The sequence below is a fragment of the Halichondria panicea genome, chromosome 6, assembly GCF_963675165.1.
Source record: "Halichondria panicea chromosome 6, odHalPani1.1, whole genome shotgun sequence".
In the NCBI taxonomy this organism is placed as follows: domain Eukaryota; kingdom Metazoa; phylum Porifera; class Demospongiae; order Suberitida; family Halichondriidae; genus Halichondria; species Halichondria panicea.
In genome coordinates, this window is record NC_087382.1 from 6,298,929 (window position 1) to 6,315,921 (window position 16,993).

A 16,993-nucleotide genomic window follows, 5' to 3' on the forward strand; every position below is an offset into this window, starting at 1 on the left:
ATCTCTCTGCCAGAAGTTTCTGTGGTGTTGGTGTGAATAGTTATCTTTTTTGACTTGCAACATGGAATGTATGAGCCCCACCCACCTTGAGGCTAAGTGGTGGGTGTTGAATTGTTGCATACTCACATCCTCAATTTCAGGAAGTGATCACAAGAAAAGTGGCCAAGAAAATTAAGGAACGATTCGACGGTGCTACAGTTAAGTTGTAAACTGCATTGTATTTAAAGCACCATACATGAAGATATAAGTTTATGTGACAATAGGGCATGGCCAACAACGAAGCTGTCCTATCGGGCGCAGTGGATAAAGTAACCAAAAGGCCTAGCGTTCAATTCTTAAACCTCCCTCCGACAGAGGATGATGATCCTGATTCCCAGCAGCGACAAGACACCTTAACTAGGTCCACAAGCAGTACAAAGGATGCCACAGGTATAGCCTATACATATTGTAGTAATCTAGTGAAGCTGCTGTAATTTATAAAATAATAGCAGAATATTATCGAATAATTATAGGTTGTTCACAGTAATTGTGGTTTTGTTCGGATGGTTTGTGCATGAATATTTTATTTAGGGACGACTGTCTTTTGTAGAGCTAGAGACGTAGGCAATTTAATAAATTCGTGTTATCAGATGTTACACAGTCAGGGTACTATCTTGATCCTCGACCTAAAGATGGCCTTGCACGTCCGTTTGAAGTTACAGATGAATATGTTGTTTTCCAGGCAGCCTTGTTGAAGACAAGGATGAGCGACCACTGGAGCGGACCAGCTCCGTGAGCGAAGAATACATGCGTTACCTTGACAACACTCAGAATGTTGAAAAACGATTCCCTGTAGACAGGAGGAAGCTTGAAGAACTCATCAAAGGTATTCACTTTTGGGAATTTTTACTACGTCTTATGGTAATAACGTGTGTACAGGAGACACGTAGTTTTGTATTTTATCTGTGCTGTTTGAGTTTGGTGTGCCTGCGATAACCAGTTGACAGTGTTTGTACACACATTGTGCATATGTGTAAAGGCTCGCCAGTTAAGGCATCATTATTCTGGATTGATGTTTCTGTATAAGCACTCTACTTATAGTCTATACCATATTCTTCACCTGCTCATATTAATTTTACCTATACATGTACATGTCAGGTGCACACTGTTTCAATCCCTGGCTTACATGTACGTGTGTGCAATGTGCACGTAAATCATCTCACATTCACTGCCTGAGCTCATTCAGAATAATACCCTCATGTACATGTAGTAAATGTGACTACACCTCTATGGTACGTACATGTAATGCACATTGCCACTCATTTTCCCTCCCGGCCACAGTAGGGAGAGACAATGAGAGCGCTGAAGATTACTTCAAGCGTATACAAGAAGAGACGAGTACCCTTATTTTGTGGCCGTCACGACTCAAGATTGGAGCAAAGTCTAAAAAAGGTACCGTAACAGCACACTCCCTAATTTGTGGTAATGACCTCGGTACGCATAATTGCACATACATGTGGTGTGGATTACCTGCACATGCTAAACTGTGTGGGTACACCCAATAGCATTAGTACACATACCACATCTGTCAAATAACAGTCATACTCATTAAATTGGCGTTCACCAAACTACACACACCCACACACACCCACGCACCACCTAGACACTTACCCACATATACACACTCACACACACTTACATTCACCCACCCACCACACACATCACACACACACCCCACACAGATCCTCAGGTGAAGGTGCTGGGATTGCCTGCGTCTGTGCAGAAAGCTAGAGAGCTCATTTTGACCGACTTGGACACCAAGTCGTCGCGTGTGACCCTCAAAATTGACATCCCATGCTCTGAGCACTCCCATGTGATAGGGAAGGAGGGAGCCAACATCAAGAAAGGTAGCTGATTGTGTTTGTATCTTTCATAGATAATTTTAACATGCAGTATACAGTTATGTATCTGTCTTAACTAACGGCATCTAGCTTATAATAATCGAGACGTTATGTACATTTCATTCACTTATGATAATACAGCTTGTGTAGTGGGGTTGATGTGAGCTGTGTTGATCTTTTACTGTATTTCATGTTGTACAAGTACATAGAGCAAAAAAGCATACAATACATGTGCTTGTTTAAGTTAACAATTAATACATTACGTTAGCAGTGCAACTTTACCCACTCAGGCACTGAATTGATCGTGTAATTTTAATATAGTACATTGAGTATATACCCACGTATGCCCCTCTGCAGTTCACAGTGAGACCAAATGCCACATCCACTTCCCTGACTCGAACCGTCTCTACTCTGGTGCTGAGAAGAGCAGTCAGGTGTCAGTGACGGGGGAGGTCACCGGCGTGGAGGCTGCCAGGAAGCAGATACGGGTGAGTGTGATCTCTGTCGTCACTGTACTATATATACATGTACATGTACTTCCTGCTTTTGCCTACAAAATTAATGTACATTGTATCTTTCTTTATTGGGTTAGTAAGAGCTTGTCGAAGCAAATTTTATTGTACAGGCTTGTATTCAAATTGGATAGTTGCTGTAACCGTGTATGTTTATGTACACGTATGATGCAATGTGTGCCATCGCAGCGATAAGCAGTTAACTATTGTCTAAACATTGCCCTGTGTTTTAATGCTGTTGTGTCTATTAATTCAGGTGAATTGCTTATCTTAGACCGGCAATGCCAAGTGTTTTACATTACTCAAATTCTCACTTCAGCTGCATGTTAACTCTGTTTCTCTATGAACATATTATTATAATTATAGCACACTGTATGGCTGCCTGGTTACACTGAGCGGTGGTCACTGAGTGGTGGTCACTGGATGTCTGCTTGGTACTGGCAAGAGTTCAATGAACTCTTGGTACTGGTCACAGATTATGATGCTCACAGATTATGATGCTGAACCTACATGTATATGTATTGACCACAGCTTCCACCTGTTCTTATAAACAGCTCATTTCTGGTTAAAATGAGGCTCTATTTTTGTTCCTGTAATAATTATGTGTATTCCATTCTGCACAGGGTCTGGTTCCCCTGGTGATGACATTCACACTGCCCCTGTCCGGCTATGTGGATGCCAATTCCCCCGACCTCCAGCAGATGATGCTAGCCTACAGTGTCAACATTCACATCAAACCTGTGAGTAGCTTTAGGCTCTGTCTCTACCAATATATATCACATTTTGTGGCAAGTGGAAACCATATAATTTAAAAGTGCTTGTTATTGGGTTTTTGGTTTATGTGCATGTCATCTTTACGGAGCTTACAGTGTGCGAATTAATACATGTACTGTATGTTGACAACATGAATGTGCATTCAAGCCCCAAGAAGTTGAAATTGATCCCAGTGTACATGTACAGTACATGTATGTCAATGTAAGAGGTGTCCTTATTTTTAGAGAGTGTATACTGTAGGTAGAGATGCAATCACAGCGTGGTAGGGGACTCAACTTAAAATCTATTGAATATGGTGTAATAATTATTATGTTTTTATTGTTATTTTTCAAAATTGAATAATTCGGCTGGGAAAATGTACCCAGTGTCAACATAATTATTGCATATTTTGTATTATTAAGTGTATGACCTCATCCTGCACTTTCTCTTAATTATAATAATCATTGTGTTTATTGAAAGCAAACACTTTACAGGCTTCATTCCAGTTTCCTGTATCTAGTATACGCTGTAACTATGCTGTAACTATGCCGTTGATTTATGTTCATTAGACATTGCTTAATGTCAATTCTCACGTTGGCCTTGCATTGCATTTTCCTAAGTACTATATCCGTCTTCCCTACAGCAACCTCGTGCGTTCAGTGTGCTGGTGGTAATTCGAGGTACGGTGAAACAGGCAGATGGTATGAAGCTGGCCGTCAACAGAGTGGTGCAGTTCATCCTTGGAGACAGTCACCACGTCCCCATGGTCAGTCTGAGCCTGGACGTGTCCCTACAACATCATCGCACACTTATTGGGAATGGAGGGGGGAACATCAGGGCTATCATGGAGAGAAGCAACACCACGTGAGACATTGTTTATCGTTTGGTAGTTGCATGGGTAGTTTTCGTAGGTGGGAGAATTTTAATGATTCACTGTACTTGCTACAATGTACATGTATGTGTACATGGTATTTCGGTTGCTGTATTCATAACTATAATCTAGCCTCTTACTGCACGTGGTACGAATGGTTGTTTTGACTTCACTTGTTTTGAGTTTTTTCAGTCAAGATGTATCTGTTATCATTCCCCTAAATCATCCCTTTTTTGCTCTTTTATGGTTATGCTGTAACCAAGTAATGTATATATCTTGGCTAAAGAACTGCAGTTGCATGTAGCGTACATGTGCATGTTGGGGCGAGGCTCCATTGTGGTTAATGCATAGTGCTCTAAACATTAACATGTACATGTATACTCGTGTACAATAGTCACCCTAGTAAGATATTGCACTGAACAGGATCAAGTGGGGGTTTGTTGTCACCTGTATATTTTTGCTTGTACAGGATTCAGTTTCCAGATCCCCATGCTCGTTACCGTAGTAACCAAGTGGTAGTGAACGGGACAGTGGATACTGTGCTACAAGCAAGAAATGAATTACTGGTATGAATTGATTGGTGCATTTATAAACACAGATACGGGCTAAGCTAATATGTACCAGCATGTCATGTACAGGACATGTAGGAACACTATTAATGATTATGTACATGACTGTAAAGGTAGTCGCTTTTGCCTCGTTAACATGGCCACGGGTTGTACAGTAGTCGTTTGTTTGTGATTTCTGAGCCTGCTCACCTGGATGCCATAGCACTGCGCTTACAGCATGGATGCCTTCACACAACTAGTGTTACTAGTTAAAAGCGAGCAAAAGCTAACAAGCTTGAACTTGCACGTTGGCTGCATGGATATGGTTAGCTAGCTGCACGCGGCCTTTATTTGAGGTATGTATTTACAGCTGAAGTGATCCCGTACCAGGAACAATGGAAAAGGGTCACTAAAGTTAGAAAGCTAGAATTATGATGGGTTGCTTCTTAGCCCCCAGAATATACCAGGAGCCATATTTCTAGGCTTCTTTGCTGACTGACTTTGCTGAGATCTTAGTCCACAGTGCATGCTAGTCCACAGTGCATGCATGTCTCGTGCATACTAAAACTTCATTCAAAAGTTTCAGCATGCACCTCTATAGAGTCTACTTTGAATTTTATTGCTCATCAGTACGTGTTACTATACTAACTGTATATGTATTGTAATACTCTTCTGGTTTCTATATTATTCATGTCAACACTTCGGTGCTCTAGATAGTTGTATACATGATGTGTCCTGTTGCAGGGTTGTCTGCCAGTGGTGCTGATGTTTGATATCCACGAGTCAGACAAGGACGTGCTCAGCTCTTGTACGTTTACTCAACTCACTAGTCTCCTAGCGTCGCCCACTAACATACAGTTGTTCTTGTATGCATGTACATAGGAATTTTCGTAAAAACAGCCTGGCATGATATGTTTTGTCTGATCCGATTCAGCTCTTAATTGTAGTACATGCACATATTCGTATGTACATGTCCATTGTGTGAATATATGCTACAATAGTACACTGTATGTGCATGTACATGTACGTAACAAATTCTCCCTCCAATGCTAATTTAGCGTGTGATGCTTCTATCCTCTATATCCTCCCAGCTCTGATTGGTGAGCTGTCTCAGCGTCACGATGTGTTTATCAGTGTCAAGCCCAAGAAAGGGCAGCTCCAGTCAGTCATCATCAAGAGCATCGAGCAGAACATCCAGTGGATATATGACGCCAGATTCAAGATGCTCGCATGCTCTTATCAGCCAGGGCAACAGGCCACACCCAACATCACCCCCACTACTGACGCACAGCGTGAGTATCTCTAATATTAAAGCAAGCTTACGGACGTCACAATGTTAAGTTCAGCACAATTGTGACATTCGTGTAAGCTTGCTTTAATGTGGTTCTTGAGTTACAGTTTCATTTACATGTGCATGTACTTATAATGTAGTATCAACCTGTATATCGCATCTATACTCAATAATTGTTTTTCCACTCATTTTTTCTGGATGTACGTTGTACATGGGCTTAGAATATCACGCACTGTACAAACAGACCTTTATGTACATATACATGTATTAGTGCATTGCGAATGTACATGTACATTGTATATGTACATGGTATCTTCGTGAATCACATTTTTGTACTAATGCATGAAAAGAGCACTGGTCTATTACCTCGATCACCTTGACATTCATACAGCTGTTCGCCATGCTAATGGAGCTCTGCCCACCATATCTCCGATCAGTGAGGAGCCTACGGTGGAGATTGGCTCGACCAGCCCTGACCAACGCTCTCCCTCCAAGAGCCCTGAGCCAAGACCAGGGTCCAGTCAAGACATCAGGAAAGGTGCTTTATGGACTTACATGTAGTAGGCATAATTAAAATGCCCCACATTGATGTGGACGTGTGTTCACACATTAAATTACTCCATACAGAGCTGTCACCTGTCCCAACAGAAACACGTCCTCGCACTTCATCGACCCCATTGGGCCAAAATTCAGCCACACCTCACAAGATGACACCTAAACGATTTCTCGAGTATGAGAAGATGAGAGAAGAGGCTGCCATTGGTGAGCTGGTTTTAAGGCATGTCTTACAACTCAATGAACCCTGTTTCTCAACCAACAGTGTTTAATGCTAATAATTCTTTAGTACATGTATGTAGCTAGCATATAAAATGGTAGTGCTTACTACATGTACACTTCTTGTCATGTCAAATTTGTACTGTCATACATGCATGCAAATCTATGTGTACATACATGTATACTACATGTAGTACTAACAATTTCCACAATCCCCTGCAGCCATGAAGAAAAAGGTGGAGCCTAGTGAGCCTCGTCACCCCACCCACTATTGGGCCGGCAACTATTTCTCGGAGTCCATGCCGGCAGGTCCTCCTGGGTCACGTGTTCAGACCCAGTCCCCCACCTCACCACGTGGACTACAGTCACTCACTAAGGTGGGTACTCGTACCGTACAGGTGTAAAATTTCATGCAATTCACTATTTCGTCTTACTTTGTCTTTAGAAATTTCGCAGGTAGTACATTTCGTAGAATAAGGTGTGGCACCTATTTTGCATGCGCATACAAAGCCTTCCACGGGTTCTAATTTTCGTGTTCTGCAGCCACACACGAAAAACGTTAAATTAAAAACACCTCGAAATGTTCCACCCGTACAGTAGTCTGTGGGAGCTGGCTGCGACAAAGGTGTACTGTTACAATGTCCACTGTTGTGCTTATATATACCGTACCCTCGTGAAAATAAGCCCATCTTGAATAAACGCCCATCCCCTCTTTTGCTTCAAAGTTCTTGCACGAGGGTATTTTCACTCGATTATAAGCCCACCCAGAATGAAGAGTTTGAGCATGCGCAGTAGCTAAATGCCACATGTTGACCATTAATTTTAGTGAAGAAAGTTAGTTTTAGGTAGTAGCTAGTAAGACTATATTCTTTGCTGGACCAAGATCAGACATATAACTTTCTCTGTATGGATCTGTTTGCTCTTGAAGATGTATAAGGGAACAAGTAGTCCTATATGCAGAGAAAAGAAAACACAAAGTCCCAGGCCAATTTTGCAGGTTACCTTGCCTTGGATTTCTGAAACAAAGTACCTGATAGCTGCTCTGTAGGAGTATGACCTATCATCCTTTGGGAACTTTTTGCTACGTACATCTGACATCGACACAAGTGACAAGCAACGAATAGAGTCAGAGTCCACTTCTTCATGTTCATTCTCTTGTCTTGCTTTATCATACTCATGCATTAGTTTATAACATTGTTGTTGTCAATGAAATGTTCATACTATGTATTAAAAACAATAGAATTATCTTGACAAAGTGTAAACCTCGATTTGAGGCCGCGGGTGGGTGTATATTCGAATAAAAACTCGCCGTTCGCGATTAAACGCCCAGTCCCCTAATAAGCCTAGACTTCTTGCAGAAAAGGGTGGGCGTATTTTCGCGAGGGTACGGTAGTGGAGACTATCTATGTTAAATGTGTGTATGTTCTGCGTCAGGAGACTGAGCTGGTGCGCACTTTTGTTTGCATATGTAATGTGTTATTAAGACAGGTGAACGATTTTCATTGCTGTATTACGTATAATGGTCCAGAAGTTGTATGCAGCGCAGTACCCTATATTATTCTTTGCAGCGTGGGTATGCAGAGCTGATGAGACAGGCGTCCCAGGAGAGAGTTCAGGGGTTACAGGCGGAGCAGGACCTTTACAAGGGAGTGACTGGTCAGTCAGCTATACCACATGTCTTGTGTGTGTGTTCATGCATCTGCTGATTTTTTGTCTACTAATTAATGTATACATAGGCCTAAGGGTGTGCTATTCTATTAGAAACAGTACGTTCAACCTGTACATGTACATGTACACAATAATAGTAATGTGCCATTAGTTTTCCGTCAGTCCTTGCCTTAATGTAATGATGAAGTGCAGGAAATACTTCAGCATGTGTATGGATGGTATGGATGCACATCCTGCACCAGTTTTACATGCATTTACATGTTTATAGGCACTCAAACATTCTCCCCTTGCCCCCACCCTGTACACACACACCTCACAGATATCTCTAGTCTCCTCCAGCAGCTGGGACTGGAGCACTATCAGGAGCGCTTCGAAGAGGAGGAGCTGGACTTTGACACCTTTCTCACTATGAGCGAATCAGACCTCAAGGAGATCGGGGTCAACACACTCGGGGCAAGGAGGAAGATACAGATTGCCATATCAGGTGAGTATATATCTCCATTGATTATAATAATAGTAACTACGAGTGTAGTACCCATAAGCCATATAATTTTCCGGAGTTACACATTTTCATAACGGTGCAGTACAAAGTACATGTAGTATACATTTTCAACCAAATTGTCACTATTCCATTGTGTTCAGTGCTAGTTGTTTCTTCCTCAGAGTTGAAGAAGGTTAACGGGAAGACTCAGCAGCAGCCACCCCCTGGAGTGATGAGTGCCCGAGGCTCCCTCTCCCTCGGCAGGGGACTCAGACTACAGAACCCACCAATGGGAGGCTTCGATAGAGGGGGGTCGCTAAAGCTGCGCCCTGGGGGCAGATTTAGCATGAGCCAAAGTGGACGATTTTGACTATTTACATTGCTGCATGTTCATTTTATTTTGTTTTATATATAGCCTTTGAAGTAGTGTAAATTTATTTCCAATAATAAATTAAAAGTCAATTATTATGGTTCAATGAGCCATAAAAAATATATTGCTGCATGCCCTTAGGCTTTAGTATACATGTACGTACATAGATCTAGTACCAAAAGTCCAAAGAGTGTATATACGTCTCTTTTATTAGCGCATAGCAGAGAATATCTTAGCCTCTACTCAAGTCCGCTTTACAGCGCTTCTAAAGCGGCCTTGAATCGAAGCTAAGAATATCTATGATAATTAGCCATGTTTACTAGGCTGCACGTCACTGTGTGACCACAAATTAATTATTCATATTCATCACACGATCTCTCTGATCCTGTGAAGACATCAAAACAAAACAAGGAAAAGACCTGATTAAAAGAAACTGAAAGTGAGTATCATTCACTGTAGAGTACCTGCATGTGCTGTAAAGCTATACCCTAGCTGTAATTAGCGAGTCCAAACAAAAAAAAATCTAAACAGCTAGTGTCTGTATTATATACCATCAGCTCACTTTCGTTTCAGTGCAGCATAGATACTGGAAATTAAGGAGGGATTGGACACAGTTATATAAACTTTACTAGCTGGCCTGGAATGCCTCTTTTTACTGGGTGTGGTCAGTCATTAGCAAGTACTACACGGATCAGGTGGCTTATACGGCACCGGATATGATGTGGAAACGCCCTAATTTTTGTTATTTTCCCTAAGCTAACCCGAACCCCTCCCCCTTCAAAATTACATCCGGTGCCGTATATACCACCTGACCCTACTACACTATACGTACTCACAGAATAGGCGTGTTTTCAAAAAAGCCTAGTTTCAAGGGCAAAGAAAAGCGGATAGTTTTCGAGGCTTTTGCAATGTAAAAATATCATGCATGGATGTTACTCGAGGGTACCTTCGTTTCCAATCTCTCCTTTCCTGTATCTATGCTTTCAGCTACAAAATGATATGTAACACTTTGTTTACCTTCAACTCAGATCCAGGCCACGCTTTAGAAAAGAACGTCTGGTCAAGTTTCTATGTGAAACTCACGCAGGGCGTGCACACCCACTAGAGGTAGTGTACCCAATTTTTCAACTTTATGGGAGGCGTGGCACATTTTTATCATTTAAAATTATCACTACCGTATAATCTCTATTTAAGGCGCCACATTAAAATAATTACGCTGGTAAAAATGGCCGTATTACCTCCAATTAGAAGGCGGCCCTCTAAAGAAACGCCATCCAGCCTCAAAACTAATTTTCCACCTCTGAATACAGCCACCCTTACCAGCGTAATTATTTTAATGTGGCGCCTTAAAGAGGGCTTATACGGTATATGTTTGGAAAGCTTTTGACCTAAAGCACCTAATAATTATTAGTGCATCGTAGTTTGAACCATAGATAAACAAAAGAGAGGGATAGGCAACGCCCAACACTTTTGTTGGATGAGGCTAGTTGCTAAAAGGGGGCGTGTAATGAGCAAAAAGGGGTGTGTGTACTTAAAATGTCAATATTAGTGCATCGTAGTTTGAACCATAGATAAACGAAAAAGAGGGATAGGCAACGCCCAACACTTTTGTTGGATGAGGCTAGTTGCTAAAAGGGGGCGTGTAATGAGCAAAAAGGGGTGTGTGTACTTAAAATGTCAATAAAGATTTTAGTATTATAGCAAGCTGTGCTCTTGATTGAGGAGACACCAGATACACTTAGACAAGTCTTTTAGAGCTACAATGTACTTATGCAAGGTGATGAGGAAGTGAGCTCCAAAAGGGGGTTGTGAGTACTCTCTACAAATCATAACAGGTCTGTTCCCAAGTCCTTCAAATGCCATCTCTTCGATCACACAAGATAGATAAAGATACTTGTGTTCCACTTTCTAATACCTAAGCTGTGTTTTAGAGCACTTCAAACTAGATTACCATGTACAGTAAAAGCAGGAGAGGTACACAAACTTTCTGGACTTTGGACAAACGTTTCATGGTGCTGCCACTACTTCACTGCATTATGAGCTGGAAAATATGCTTTGTTCCATGCAGTTATATATATAAACACACTGAAACCTACAAGTCATGTTATAAAATTATTTCATATTGGAGATAGAGATACACAAACTTCGTGTTTTTTCACACAAATCAAAAGAAAGCTCTGCACTAACATAGCAGCTGTAGCTATCAGTAGTGTATGTGTGCATGGTGCCTGCATGATTGCTCTTTTAGGCCCCCTACGAGAAAACTAAGCAGATATAGGGATCATCGTGTACTTTCTTGAGCACAACAAGCCTCCAACCAGAGGGTGTGACGTCACACACTGCATTTACCTAGTATCACGTGGGGCGTTGCCTATCTCTCTCTTTTGTTTGAACTTGACATTCAATACTTCAAGTATAGCCAGTAAAAATAGTGATGATACAAAAATTACAATCTCCTTTGGATCAAAATTCTAGTAAATCAAACTGGTAAATAGTTAGCTCTTCGTAGTAATGACTTCATGTTCCATACAGTTTATACCAATCACAACTTCATCATACCAGTGCCCTGCGAGTGTGCCCTCGTCACCTTCAAAACAATTATACTTTATTTCCATACCAACCAGTAGATCTACCTCCGAAGATTTTAAAGAGTTGCTTTGGAGATGCTGATATTAATGTGAGAAGGTTTGCAGAGAGCTCACAGGATGCTTTTAGAAGATTCCTCTTTTAGACTTATAAATTATTTTTTTCATCCCAAGATAATCGATTTACTGCCCGTAGACGAACAATCTCAAGAATCAGTCTATTCGAAATGCACCCATTTTTCACTTGAGGTACATTGTAGTGGTTGTGAGCTCATTAAGTTTGTAAGTTTGAGGTGTTGACTGAACTTTAAAGTATGTGGACTTAATGTATAAACAATAAGTTCACAGTTTAATACATCTATATAGTGTACATAATTATAGGCATAGTTTCGAAACAACAGAATACTTTCTTCTGTTCTAGATCTAGTGCTGTTCATGAGGCACTGCTGGTACCACTAAAATCAACACAAAGCTAGCTAGTAGGCTTGTATTTAATATGAGTATAGACAATTAAGTAGCTTTAAAAATACACGTATTATATACAAACTATCACCAATGTTGGTAATAAAAGGAAGCTCTTTACAGCAGTATGACAAAACACACAACTTCACAGCACTCTCATAATATGGGGTGTCCATCGTTTGTGTAAAAATATTGATGACAAAAACACAAGGTATTTAGCAAATCACTGAGGGTATTTAGTAAATGACTGGGGGTATTTAGGAAAGGACTGAGTACTTTCTTCTGTTCTAGATTATCATAATAATACCGTATTCTAGTAGGTACATTTTGTTTGCTAAATAACCCTCAAGTTCTTTCCTAAATACCACCAAAACCTTGTGTTTTTGTCATCAATATTTTGACACAAACGGCACCCCATACTCTCACATTATCAACAGGTATGCCAAGCTCAGAGGTTAGTAGTCTGTACTGGATTTCCTTCAATCACAACACTTTTTAACCAAATCAACAACAATGAAATTGATTTGCATACAGCCATTTCTAACCTCAGCATGAGCTTTATATATATAGAACAACTTTCAGCACGGTATTTTGTGCCATACTTTACACTGTACTTTTAAATGAAAAGTAATTGAATGACCTTTGGACTCGCTAATTATAATAAGAGAATTTTCAAAAAGATAGACTCTCCATTAAAACATGATCAACCAAAAAGACTACGTGTATTTCTGGCATGGCCAATAATTATGATTCACACGTACATGTACATGGCTATCAAATATTATAATGCACATACATACACACAGAAACAGTTGAAATTTGCATGTCAGTTTGTGTACAACCGAAAATGTCTGAACTAGTGACAAAAGACGCGATTAAGAAACTAGACGCAAAACTAGAATGCTTGATTTGCCTCGACACTTACAAACAACCGAAACTCTTGCCATGCTATCACGTATTTTGCAAGTCACCATGTCTGGAGAAACTAGTGACCAAGGATGGACGCTCCCTCACTTGTCCCACCTGTCGACACATTGTCCCACTGTCAGAAAAGGGAGTGGCTGGACTACAATCAGATTTCCACATCGACCACTTGTTTGAGATACGAGATGCTTTTGGTAAAGTTGCAGAATTGAGTAAGACACAATGTGGCAATTGTGAGGAGGGGAAAGCAACCGGATACTGCCGAGATTGTGAAGACTTACTATGCAATAATTGCCAAGCAGCCCATCAAGCGCTGAAGCTGACAAGGTTTCATCATATAGTGAGCCTTCAGGAATTCCAGGAAGAAGCCACGAAAGTCATCACAGCCAAGAAAGCGATACTCACTTGCAGCAAACATTGCAAAAATGAACTCAAGATTTACTGTGAAACTTGCAAGGATCTTATCTGTACCGATTGCACTATCCGGCTACATAAAGACCACAATTACGACCTAGTTGCTGACGTGTTTCCTAAACACAAGGAAGAACTTGTCTCAGGTATCACACCTGTCAAAGAAAAGCTAGGCAAAGTCCAACAAGCACTGAAGGTATTCGATACCCTTGCAAAAAATACTCATGATCAAAGAGCCATCCTTGAAGCCAACATACACAGAGAGATTGATGAACAACACCGACTGTTAGATCAACGAAGGACGGAGCTTGTGGGAGAGCTGGATTTGTTGACTCAGCAGAAGCTAAAAGACCTGGCCGCACAAAGGGACCAGGTGGAGATCACTCAGGTGAAACTAGCCAGCTGTCTCGAGTATGCTGAAGGGGCGCTTGAAACAGGCACAGAATGCGAAGTGCTGAAAATAAAAACTCCTGTACTCAAGAGACTTGAACAGATATCAACTGAATTCAAACTCGACGCCATTCAACAAGAAAAAGAGATTACAATGAAGTTGACTACATTTGAAAAAGAACCCTTAAAACAGTCATTAAAAATGCATGATGATGATGAGGTGATCGACAGTTGCAGTCTAAAAGGGGAAAACATAACCAGTGTACGAGTAAAACAGGCAGTGAAATTGGAACTTCATCTCAAGAGACCACATCAAAACGTTGAGGTAGTTGCAGCAGTCACCCAGACCCCGATCAAATGCGAGATTATCAGGAGAGATAACAAGTACGAAATCACTTACACACCCATAAACAGAGGTAAACACGAAATGAACCTGACCATCAATGGCAAACACGTTCAAGGTAGTCCATTTACTGTGGTAGCCATGTCTCAGCCGCACACACTGAGAGCACCAAGCAGAATGATTAGCAATTTGGACAAACCCTGGGGTGTCGTTGTCAATAGCAACAGTCATGTGATTGTTGCCGAGCGTGGCAGTGGACAAATACTAGTCTATGACGATGATTTTAAACAGATTCAAGTATTTGATTCACAAGGCGAGGCTCCAGCGGGAGTGGCTGTTGACAAATATGATAATATCTACATAAGTGATCGAGATGATCACAAAATTAGAAAATTTACCGTCAATGGAGATTTTCTCAAAGAAGCTGGGACTAAAGGTGATCAGAGGCTTCAGTTCAACACACCAACTGGAATAGGCTACAACAAGACCAACGACAAGATATATGTTGGTGACCAGTATAACAATCGAATTCAAGTATTAAACCCAGACCTTACGTTCCACAGTATTATCAGCATTAATGACTTCAATCATCCTCTTGATGTTTCATTCGACCGTATCGGCAATACGTACGTAGCTAACTTTGGCAGTCACAATGTGAAGGTATTCCAAAGTAATGGAAAGTTGCTGAGAACATTTGGTACATACGGCAGTGGTCCTGGACAATTAACTAACCCAGCCGCTTTAGCTGTGAGCAATACAGACACAGTGTATGTTGTTGAGATGTACGGACATCGTATCTCGGTATTTAAAACAAATGGAGAGTTTATTTGTTCTTTCGCCAAAAATGGGAAAGAAGAAGGAGAAGTCTATCGTCCAGCTGGAATAGATATTGACAGTCACGGAAACATCGTAGTTGCAGATCGAGACAACGAACGACTTCAAGTATTTTAATTTTGCCATAAACTTATTACAGTAACTTATGTACATAGAGTGTAAATTTATCACTTTTGTTTGTACATGTATAATTATATACGTGTACATAATTATATTCACAAGTTTGGATCAGCAGTTCATCACAGAAAGTTGTTGCATAATAGCGGGACATTTTTGTGAGGTGCAAAAAAAGCACTTTTTTCAAGGGCAGAGCCTGAGATAAACTCGCAAGCATGCACCGGTATATTACACATGCAAAGCTCTTGGTGGGTATTAATATTGTTTCCTGGCATTGAAATGCACAAACCACAAACATTTCTTCTGAGAGCTCTCCAACGGTATAATTATATGCAGAAAACAAACATTGTGCATGTCTACCATAATTATGGCCAGTATAATTATATACTAATAGTTTTATTTACCTGGGAGTCAGGAGTGTCATACAAAATTTTGAAGTGGAGGAAATAAATGTCCTGAAGATACTTCTTTTTTTCCATCTATCTCAGTTCTCCTCTATAAAGGAGTACTATACTGATCTTGTACCACTTGCATGGTTTTCAAGCATTGCTCTTTTCTGTACTTTCTATTTTTTCCACTATAGACGTCTAGTTGCTTTGAATTTTGGTCCTGATGTGCATTGATTTCGTATAATTTTAGTTTCTATAACATTATAATTATAGAGAAGTTTTTCTTTCGTGTGGAAAGTGGTAAAAATTGTTGTGATTTCCTTAGTGACCTCAAGCTCCATAAAATTATAATTATGCTTTTGTTGGTTCTTGAAAGTCAATTTATAGATACATGCACCAGTCCTATACTAGATATAATTATGCCTCGAGGCGTAGCCGCACGAGGGATACGGTAAAGCTGACTGTGTGTGTGTGTGTGTGTGTCTGTGTGTCTGTGTGTCTGTTCCAGCTGTAACTGCTCAACGGTTGCAATGCGACGAAAACTAACAGCTTCTATAGGCTTCTAGCCACGTTCTCTTGGATTTTGATTCGTGGATTAGCAAACTAAAGCTTCTTTCTCGAGTTATGGCTAGTTTGACTCACATTGAAGGCTGTTGCAGTCTCTTCAGAATCTTTCATAGCATCATCTGTCCGCACAAACTTTCTATTCAACATATGAGTTAGCCTTGCACTAAAGCGCTAGCTTTTTGTTAGCTACAAGACTCAGAAAATACCTGTTAAAACAGCTAGCTAGCAGTAGCCATTTGTGAAATTGATCTCTTTGGACACACCCTTTAATTATTCCTATGGATGTAATGCGCATGCGCGCTCATTCCCCAGATCCAGATCCTCCTGGCAGAATCATATTTTTCTTGAGGGCCTGGTAAGCCACAAAACACTACTATAGATAACAATATGCATGTACACAAGTCTTTTCTTCTTAAATATTATAATTATACACTGCATGAACTACAGATCCAATTTTCTTCTTTCTTGAGGTCCTGGTATTAAAGCCACATAATACAACAATAGATGCATGTAATAAGTCTTTTCTTCTCAGTGACTTTATATAGATAAGCTAACTTTATGAAATAATTATGCACTTCCGCTTATAATTAATTGAAAACAAAATCTTCTTCTTTGTTGCTTCCTAGATCCTTGAGGTCCTGGTATAAGCAGCCACAAAACACAACAATGATACCATAATTATACAATTGCAAGTCATTGAATGCCTGTGTTTGAAATCTTTCTCACCTTTGTTGGCAGAGTTGAGTGCTAGAACTAGCTAAGCGGCGGAGTCAGTTCAAGATTTGACAAGGGTTTAACATTAAACAAGATAGACAAAAGTAAC

The 16,993-nt window shown here is 40.5% G+C and overlaps 2 protein-coding genes across 5 annotated transcripts; both read left to right on the forward strand.

The window, feature by feature from the left end:
- Positions 1–129: 129 nt before the first annotated feature.
- Positions 130–9,270, forward strand: LOC135336788 (protein bicaudal C homolog 1-B-like). Of its 3 annotated transcripts, XM_064532646.1 has the most exons (17): positions 130–197; positions 264–429; positions 722–865; positions 1,321–1,431; positions 1,722–1,886; positions 2,238–2,368; positions 3,016–3,132; positions 3,789–4,009; positions 4,486–4,582; positions 5,309–5,372; positions 5,656–5,856; positions 6,247–6,393; positions 6,483–6,617; positions 6,852–7,006; positions 8,198–8,285; positions 8,617–8,781; positions 8,961–9,270. In XM_064532646.1, the coding sequence occupies exons 2-17, from the start codon at positions 267–269 to the stop codon at positions 9,146–9,148; spliced, it is 2,292 nt and encodes a 763-aa protein (XP_064388716.1). In that variant the 5' UTR covers positions 130–197; positions 264–266; the 3' UTR covers positions 9,149–9,270. The 3 variants fall into 3 exon arrangements, with proteins under 3 accessions (XP_064388716.1, XP_064388717.1, XP_064388715.1); XM_064532647.1 differs by having other exon boundaries at positions 139–429; positions 1,324–1,431; XM_064532645.1 differs by having other exon boundaries at positions 140–429.
- A 168-nt stretch (positions 9,271–9,438) lies between these two features.
- LOC135336789 (E3 ubiquitin-protein ligase TRIM71-like) lies at positions 9,439–15,345 on the forward strand. Of its 2 annotated transcripts, XM_064532650.1 has the most exons (3): positions 9,460–9,587; positions 10,177–10,255; positions 13,002–15,345. In XM_064532650.1, the coding sequence occupies exon 3, from the start codon at positions 13,019–13,021 to the stop codon at positions 15,212–15,214; it is 2,196 nt and encodes a 731-aa protein (XP_064388720.1). In that variant the 5' UTR covers positions 9,460–9,587; positions 10,177–10,255; positions 13,002–13,018; the 3' UTR covers positions 15,215–15,345. The 2 variants fall into 2 exon arrangements, with proteins under 2 accessions (XP_064388718.1, XP_064388720.1); XM_064532648.1 differs by lacking the exon at positions 10,177–10,255 and having other exon boundaries at positions 9,439–9,587.
- The last annotated feature ends 1,648 nt before the right edge of the window (positions 15,346–16,993 follow it).